Raw genomic sequence first — 8,800 nt, forward strand, 5'->3', positions numbered from 1 at the left:
GAAAGCTGCTCTCAGTAAAACACCCCAGGGAAAAAAAAAAAAAAGCACCCGAAAGCTGCTCTCAGTAAAACACCCCAGGGTGAAGGAAAGGGGGGAAAATGGAGATTATTGTCACAGAGCRGCTTAAACCTTTGCTCCTCTCTCTCCATTTACACTGTGGCTCAGCCATTTTGGGGATGTCCTCCCTCAGAGAGGGCTGCTCACCTTCTGTGCGTAGAGGAGCTGGCTGTAGGTGGCCACGGTGGCCGACTGGTTGGCACAAGCCTCACTGGCCCTCTCATAGCTCATCCTGTACTGGCCCAGCGGCGAGCGCAGGTGGAACACCCCCAGCGTGGAGTCTGCAAGGACAGGGCACAACCAGCTCTCCCTGCAGGGCTCTCCATGGCTGGAGGAGAGCCAGCTGTGCCAGGAAAACACCCGGGAATTTTGAGAAATGTGGCCACGACAGATGGATTCTTTCGGGGGAACATCCCTACCTGGCTGGTGGCATCACCAGGTATGTGAGCACACATTCTGGCTGTGAYCCCACTGCTTCATGGGGACATGGCTGGGGGTCAGAGGGAGCTGATGRACCCCTCCCCAGGCTGAGGGTGTGCAGGGTGTGCCAGGCTCACCTTGGAAATGCAGATCAGTGCAGTCAGCATCGGGGTGGCACTGCCCGTTGTCCTGCAGGCAGCGGTCCAGGGGCAGCTGCAGCGCCGAGCAGTTCATCCCATCCCCAATAAAATTGTTCTTGCATTCACACCTGCGTTTGTCCTGCACAGAGGCAGAAGGGAAAAGGCCAACAGAAGCATTCAGCTGACATAAAAATGATTTTTTGGGCAACAGCCTGAAATGCTGGAAAAATTTCACTTGATTTTTGCAGGAGGGCAAACAGGAAAGTTGCTACCAAACAGGAAAGTTGCTACCAAACAGGAAAGTTGCTACCAAACAGGAAAGTTTGCTACCAAACAGGAAAGTTGCTACCAACAACCAATCAAAAATTTGCACTTTGTGCAAACTTTGCTGAATTAACACCAAAGCATAATTTCACCCACAAAGCTAAAAAAGGATGCATTGGAGGGTTGTACGACACCTAATTCACAAAAATGGATGGCAAATGTATCAAAAGGATATTTAAATGATTTGGCATGGAAGCAAGGAAAGGAATTGAAGAGCCCACTGATAATGATTAATGAGAACTGTAAACCAAGCAGGAATTGGTGGCATCTGGGGGTCGTGGTGGTTGACAGCTGGAATGGATTAGCAGCAGGATTTTTTTTGGATCAGCCCTGGAAAACAGCTCAGGCACCAAAATGGGATGGACAAGTGATCCTGAAAGCACCAGGAGAAATGCTGGACTRAGTCACCTGCACAATCTTCCCCCARSCACTCTGACTGTGTGGGACAGGGAATTTGCAGAGCTTTTTAAGTTGAGCCCCAGCAACCAATAAGTGACATTGTCCTCCCAGCTGTCCCTTTCTTTAGCCTCCAAAACATTTRATTTTGATCCAACAAATTCCTCTTGCAAATAAGTGTATCTAGTTAGGGCAGAGGTAAGAGTGGGATAGAAAAGCTACTCATGAAAAATACCCCGTGTTCTGTGTTACCCCGTTCCCCAGAGCAAAGCTGACAAACTCTTTGAAAAGGGAGAATGCTTCCCATCCCAAAGTGGTGTGGGAAGCAGCCTGGAGCTCAGCAAAGGTTATTTGGGAAAACAGGGATTTGAGAGGCGCAGAGTGGGATCCATCCAGAGGAGGATTCTGCTGGCACTGGGGAGGAACAGCAGAGATTTTGCTGCTGGGAAGGGAAGGGAAGGGAAGAATTCCACTCACGGGGCCGATGACAATGCAGACAGCGTGCTCGTGGCAGCCCCCGTTGAAGCCATCGGCACAAGGGTTGATBGGGAGGCAACTGAAACCATCTCCTTTGTAGCCCCTGTGGCAGCTGCAGAAGATTTTCACCCCAACCTGGCTGCAATCGGCCTCCTTGTGGCACCCACCATTGCTCTGTTTGCACAGGTCTGCAGCTGCGGGGCAGGAAGGAGACAAGGGAGTGAAATCTGCTTTGAAAAGATGTGAATTTTAAAACTTCATTCATTTTTAAATTTAAAAATAAGTCTGCTTTAGTAGAGATAATGTTAATAAATATATAATAAAACATTATTTAAAATTAATAAAATTTTATATGTAAATATATAAAAATATGTAATATATATAAAATATGCGACACAGTCTATATATTCAAATATATATAAGATACATTATACAGTATACATTGTAATACTATATACTATAGCTTATAAGTTATGTAGTATTTAATATATATTATATTTTACATTATATATTATAACACATATTCAATATTATTCTATATACAATATATATTATTCTATGTATAATCTATATATAATATATATAATATGTATAATATATAATATATTCCTATATATAACATATTTATAAAAAATATATATTTATATATAATATATATTTATATATAATATATATTTATATATAATATATTTATATGAAATATATAAACATATGAAATATATAAACATATGAGATATGTATCTATATATAAATATATAAATAAAATAGATAATATTAGTAAAGTCTTCTTAAGAATGTATGTCTGCTTTACTATGTATATTAATAAAGATATTAAAATATATAAAAATATTATATCTCAAATATATTTATATATATAATATAGATATATAGATTGATTGTTGCATTCAGATGAAGGGGTATTTTTACATTTTATTCCTCTCAGACCTAAAGAACTGAATGTAGACATTGCATGGCAAGGGGGTGTCCAAATTCATAGCCCACTTTTTCCCTATTTTTTTTTCACAAAAAGGGTTCATTCAAGTGCTTTCATATAAATATAGTATTAATAAAGCCTGCTTTAAAATCTATAATATATTTCACACTAAGAATACTAGAATACTTTTTTGGGGGAAAAAAAGCACTGTTTCCATTGCCTGAATTYCTGAATTGTTAATTCTAAATTTGAATTCTAATTCCACTGACAGAATTACTGAATTTCTGTGAAGTCTATCCCTGAGGGGATATATATTCCTTGTCAGGAAGCTCTTGGTTCAGGAGATGTGGTTCCATCTCTCAGACTTGCAGCCAGGTTGGCTTTGGAAGGTGCAGACACCTGGCTGAGAAATCACAGCTGTTCTTTCTGCAGCGATGTTGCCAGGGAACATCCCAAAAAAAAAAACCATAGAATCATTTCTGTTGGAAAAACCCTTTGATATCCTTGAATCCTCTGAGCAAAACCCACCTTAAACCCCTGACTGAGAACCTTTCTGCCCATGGCACTGCTCGGAGACGTCACCCTCCTGATTTAGAAAAACGTGATCTCTGCGTATCCTGAATTTGCCTCACTTGCTGCACCGTGGAYGTTTGGATGGGCAATATTTCGAGGGGACAGGTGTTGAGCAGAGGGAAGGAGCTGCCCTGTGGCTGGGGTGACATGGGGAGCTCACCTGTGCAGGTGACACCGTCCCCATCGTAGAGCGGTTTGCACTGGCACGTGTTGTTCTGGGTGCACACGGCATGGACCGAGCAGCTCGGGGAGCACACGGGTGGCAGAGCTGCAGGGAAGGCAAGGACAGCTGCAATAAAGAGCTTTGGCACTGCAATGCCCTCRTTTCACACGGGACAACCCTTCACACCGGCCTGGCTAACTGGAAAACTTGCAGGAATTTTATTTTTTTGACCGCCACAGTGGAGGTCAGAACTCCTCTTTCCATATCACAGAAGAGGAGTGGGGTGAAGGCATTTCTCCTCAGTCCCTAAATGCCCTTAGATGCCTGATCACATCATKAACCCTTTCTCTCTCAACTATGAGGCACAGACCCAGCTTGGTTTCACAGCGCCGGCCCGTCCATCCCGTGGCACAGAAACACCGTCCCGTCCCCGAGGCTCCTTCGTCACACTGCCCCTTGTTCTGGCACTCACAAGCTGCAACAGAAACACAGAGGCAGMTTGCAGAGTGGGAAAGGGGAAAATTTTTCTCTAGAGGAACAAAAYCGGGGTGGTTTAGGCACAGTGTTACCCAGCAATAATTTAGGGAGTCAGATTTTGTGGGATTTCACCATGAGGCCACGTGAGGAGAGGAGCACACTGCCCAGAGCAGTGGAGGAACCTTCATCCTTGGAGGTGCTGCCTTTTGGCTGTCTCAGAATTATGAAGTAGACACAGTTAAGGGGATAAAAGGGTTTTACCTTGATATTTTAATAGAATCCCAGGTGCACAGCTCTTCAAGGTGGGACACGCTGAGATGCACCCCCATATAACGTATATAAAATTTTCATAGGCCTCACAAATTAGCATATCTGTCTAGAATCCCCCAATAAGAAACTTAACAAATTAACTAATATCCCTCTGTTCTAAAGAAGCCCCCAAGATGAGGCAGAGCCCAGTTTACAGAATGTGTTCTAAAAAAAGGCTTCAACCCTGGTTACATCCTCAACTCGAGTTTTGAGATAGCATGAGCTTGCTGAGGATGTTTGGTCTTCTGCTAGAAGAATCTTAAAACTAAGCTGGAGTATCAGGCTACAAGAATTACAGGCATGTAGGCAAAGGGTACAAAGGAATACGTAAAGGGTGCAGAAAAAAATCTAAAAGGGAAAATAAGATATATAAAAAGGGTGTATTAAATCAAAGGCAAGAATCATCAAGCATCAGAGGTTTGCAAGTCCTTGRCRGGATAAATCCTGAACAGGGTGAGCTCMGAACTAACCCTGTTTTGAGAAGAGGATTGGGGTAGAGACCTTCCAAAACCCCTTCCAGCCTAAATTATCCTTTGCTCCTATGTTTTTTATAACTGGCATTGGGTCAATGCACCTCTAAAAAGGAGGATTGATCTGCATATTGGAGCAGAACAGTGAACTCCACMAAGGACTGTGGCAGGGAAGAGCTGRAGACCCACACAGAYCAGTCCTAAGGAGCTGTAGCTGTTAATTGAGGAGAAACCAGAGTAAAATGAGRTGTGAGGAAGGAGAGGGCTTGGTTGCTGTGTGGGAGAAGTCACAGATGAGGTTAGTGAGCTTTGCAATAAAACATAGATAAGTTACCTGTAATTTTTTTTTTATTTTTTAGGTTTTGGATATTTTTATGACTAAAATCTTTTGGATTCCTTCAGTTCCTGTTATAGACAAGGCTCTGCTCCATCTGCCCTGCAGCTTGAGGTGTGATGGTCTGATTTAATCCATAGGGGATGTTTTTTGCCCTCCTCTCTGGGCCCTGCAATAGTTTATGTGCTAAATCCTTCTTAGAGTATTATTCATGGCTCTCTGTTTTATAGTGTAATAATGCTGTAAAATCCTTTATGGCCTTATCTTTCTCCCTGAAATATTTTTGTTTAAAGTAGACAATTATATGGGATTGGTGGAATTGACTTTTTTGCATGCCTGTCCTGCTGAAAAGGAGCTTCACTTGCTGGCTTTTTAAAATTTCATCGGCTGAGTTAATTTTTGCCTGATTTAAACCAACATCAAAGAGAAGGGGCTATAAAATTTTTTTTTTCTCTTAAATTTAATAGGTTTCAGGCTAACAGCTCTTACATTTTGTGCTTTTAAGTGGGTGGACTGTAGGTGAGCATAATCCTGAATATTTGTCTTGCCTGTACCCCCCATCCTGCGTGCCTTGGGAGAAACACAGGGTTAGGATGGAAGCCTTAATATGTTGTAAAGTTGGAAGCTGTAACTTTTTATCTGAAGTCTTAATGTCAGGAAAACATTTAATTTTAAGGAGGGATGCTGATCCTGCTGGTGGTTTTACATTTAAAACCGCGGGGAGGTGGATTTTAGGAGCTCCCAGCAAAAAGGCTGKTGTTGAGAGGGAAGCATTCCTTGTGTCAATCAGCATCTCAGACTGACAGAACACTTTGGGATGGGTTTGGGAGGGGGAACAGGACATACCCCTGCAGGAGAAGCCGTATCTGCCCGGCTGGCAGAGCTCGCAGGCGCTGCCGGTGAAGCCACCCTGGCAGTGGCACTGGCCAGTCCCCGAGTAGCCATCGTCACAGGAGCCGTGCCCATTGCAGGGGCTCTCTGCACCCCCTGGGCAAGCTGCAAGAGAGAGGTGGATCTTCAGCTCAGCTTTATTCGTTGTCACTGTTGGGGATTTGCCGTTCTGTAACAGGCACTGATCTCTGCTGAGGCTCTGGAAGTGGCCGCGCTCCAAATTCCTTGGCACGCTGTCATTCCTGGCAAAAAGTGGCTGAGCATCGTCCCAGCCGTGATTTTTGGGTGCTGGATGTGGCTGCTGCTCCTTCAGAGCTGTCTGTGAGCGGCACTGCCCAAATGCAGCCTTTCTGGTGCATCTCTGGATGCTGTCAGTGACAGCCCAAAGGGTGTGTGTGTGAAACGGGCAGGGCTGGAGCGATGTGCCAGCAGAGATCCTGACCCCAAATGTGACCCTGCACACCCCTCAGGGTGTCCTGACCCCATGGGACCCTCATCCTGCTTCCCTGCAGGGCTGCCAGATGAAGGAGCACATCTGGGCAGTGCCTGCTGACAAACAGTTGGGATGGAGCGTCCCAAATTGTCTCCATCTCTGCAGAATTATGTAGGGAGTGTTAACAGCTTGCATGGGAATAAAACGCCACATCCTTAGCTGTCTTAAAAAAAAAAGAAGATTAGAATGTAAAATTAATAATGCAAGTAGCTTACAATTATAAACATTACTAACACTGTAGCTTTTGCAAACCTACCAATCCTATGCTGTTGAGTAGAAAGTGACAGTCTCACTGACCAATGTATGTTTRACACAAATGTATGCACTAGCTGCTAAAATAAATAAAAAAAGCTTATCCCACAATAAAATCCTTCTTTCTTTCTGTTTTTTCACCCACTTTTTGTGTATTTTGTATCTATTCTTTTATGTCAGAGAATAGCGACAGAATTACAATTTCTGAGCTTGTCTGTGCTGAGCCATTCCTGAGTGAACCYGAGTCTGGTGCCATGACAAACTACACTGTACTAAACTTCACGCTGCTATGGAGTGTAAATGTGAAAAAAAAAAAAAAAAGTGAGAAAAAAGATAATTTGAATTGAAAAGGCAGCTAACACTTTGTGTTCTTCAGCTCTCGCAGCCGAGTTGCCTCATGTTGGTGCCCATWATCCCAATTCTCGCAGTTTTGGCTGTGCTGGGGAGGGGGAAGGGGCACAGAGGGGTTTGATCCCTACCTTGGCAGTCTGGCCCGAAGTAGCCCCTGCAGCATTTGGCCACCTGGATGGCCATGGAGCAGTTCCTGCGGCAGCCGTCCCTCCGCAGCCCGTAGGACTCGTAGGTGCACCACTGGATTCCTTCCTGGGGTGGGARTGCAAAGACAGGAGCGGGGAAAACACACGCAATTGAGTGCTGGGTGGATGTTTGGTTATTTTCCCTCTTTAAATTTCTGCTGTCTATTGACTCAAGGTGTGATGTGTAGAGAAGTGTGGGTGGGAGAGCCAGAGCTTCTCTGATTCCTGAAGTGCCAAACACCATCAATGAGAGAGCAGGGGCTGCTTTGGGCTTACCTGAATTGCTTTTACAGTGACACCACCCAGCATCCCCTCCCCACTGCACCTGGGACAGCTCTGTCCCTTCATAATATAATAATAATACCATCAAAGGTTCTCTTTTTATTAATTCTAAACAACTTTTTTCTAGTTTCATTCTGTGAAGTACAGAGAAGAGCAAGTTAGACTGCTTGCATGTGGGATTTAGATGTATTACCTTCGGTTTTGTCCCTGGAGGGCATTTAGATTTGCTGAAACAGCTAGCACAGTGGCCCTGGAAAAGGAAAAAAAAACCATAAAAACAAACCTATTTAAACAGTATTTTAAAATAGTGTATCAAAATAATGGCTGCAGAAGGCCATTTGACTTGGACAAAGAGTCTGTTTTACAAGAGCAGAAATGTGAGYGGAGAAAAATAAGGCTTATCACACCTAAAAAATGAACAGAAAACTTTAGAGAAACAAGAGAGGAGAATGACACAAAAYAGTGGCAATAATTTAGTGCCACAAAATACAAGAAAATAGATTTGATACCAGAATATAAGTTCTGGAAGAAGAAAGGGCTCTGAATTTAAGGAAATGGAAGAGGTGATGAACATTGTCCAAACATGGTCCATATCAGATCTGAATGTCTCATTTGGAGTACAGATAAAAGTTTACTTCTAGGAAGTGCTCACCAGATCTGATGAAATGATGTTTATTTAATTTCATTTAAAGAAATCATAAACCAAAGGCAATTGGAGCAGTTAGGGTGTACAAAATCATTGGTTTTATAATTGAAATACATGTTCTGATAAACTTTAAGACTGACTACCTGATTTTTCAATTGCCTCYAGGTAATTTTTTCAGATGTTAAAATGAAACTGAAGTCAACTTGATCTCGAAATAATTTGAAGGTGGCTTTAAAAAGTCCCATTTGAGGGACCCASCAAAGTTCCCAGAGGAAAGTTGACAGCACTCTGTGCTGGCAGTGCCTGTTCAGGTGTGTCAAAAACAAGAAATGGCAGAAACCATTTTGACCATCTCAGGTCAAAAACCCTGAGACAGAGGAGGCAGTTCTGCCTTGTGTCCTTCCCACCCTGTGCTGCTGGAGTAGCAGTGCTGTCATTTCACTAAAAACAACTTTGTCAATGYGATTTCTGTGCATTTCAATTTAAAAGCACGATAGAAAGTTTTGTCCTTGCTCCAATTTTTACTTTTTTTTACGGTCAGAACTGGACCCACTCGTCCGGTGTGCTGCTCCATGTGGGTACAGAATTCCCACAGTTGTGCTGCYCCCCTAACCTTTCCCTGGCCA

At 43.3% G+C, this 8,800-nt stretch overlaps 1 protein-coding gene across 1 annotated transcript in view; it reads right to left on the minus strand.

Moving 5' to 3' along the window:
* STAB2 (stabilin 2) overlaps positions 1-8,800 on the minus strand; it is a 79,716-nt gene that overhangs the window by 6,695 nt on the left and 64,221 nt on the right. The window contains exons 51-58 of the mRNA XM_057384977.1: positions 7,722-7,778; positions 7,190-7,313; positions 5,921-6,070; positions 3,855-3,959; positions 3,482-3,589; positions 1,815-2,008; positions 615-756; positions 205-338 (exon numbers count right to left, since the gene is read on the minus strand). Of these exons, the coding sequence (XP_057240960.1) occupies positions 205-338; positions 615-756; positions 1,815-2,008; positions 3,482-3,589; positions 3,855-3,959; positions 5,921-6,070; positions 7,190-7,313; positions 7,722-7,778 (1,014 nt within the window). The remainder of the gene's footprint in view (positions 1-204; positions 339-614; positions 757-1,814; positions 2,009-3,481; positions 3,590-3,854; positions 3,960-5,920; positions 6,071-7,189; positions 7,314-7,721; positions 7,779-8,800) is intronic.

The sequence above is a fragment of the Malurus melanocephalus genome, unplaced genomic scaffold, assembly GCF_030028575.1.
Source record: "Malurus melanocephalus ecotype Western Australia unplaced genomic scaffold, MMel_1.1 scaffold_763, whole genome shotgun sequence".
In the NCBI taxonomy this organism is placed as follows: domain Eukaryota; kingdom Metazoa; phylum Chordata; class Aves; order Passeriformes; family Maluridae; genus Malurus; species Malurus melanocephalus.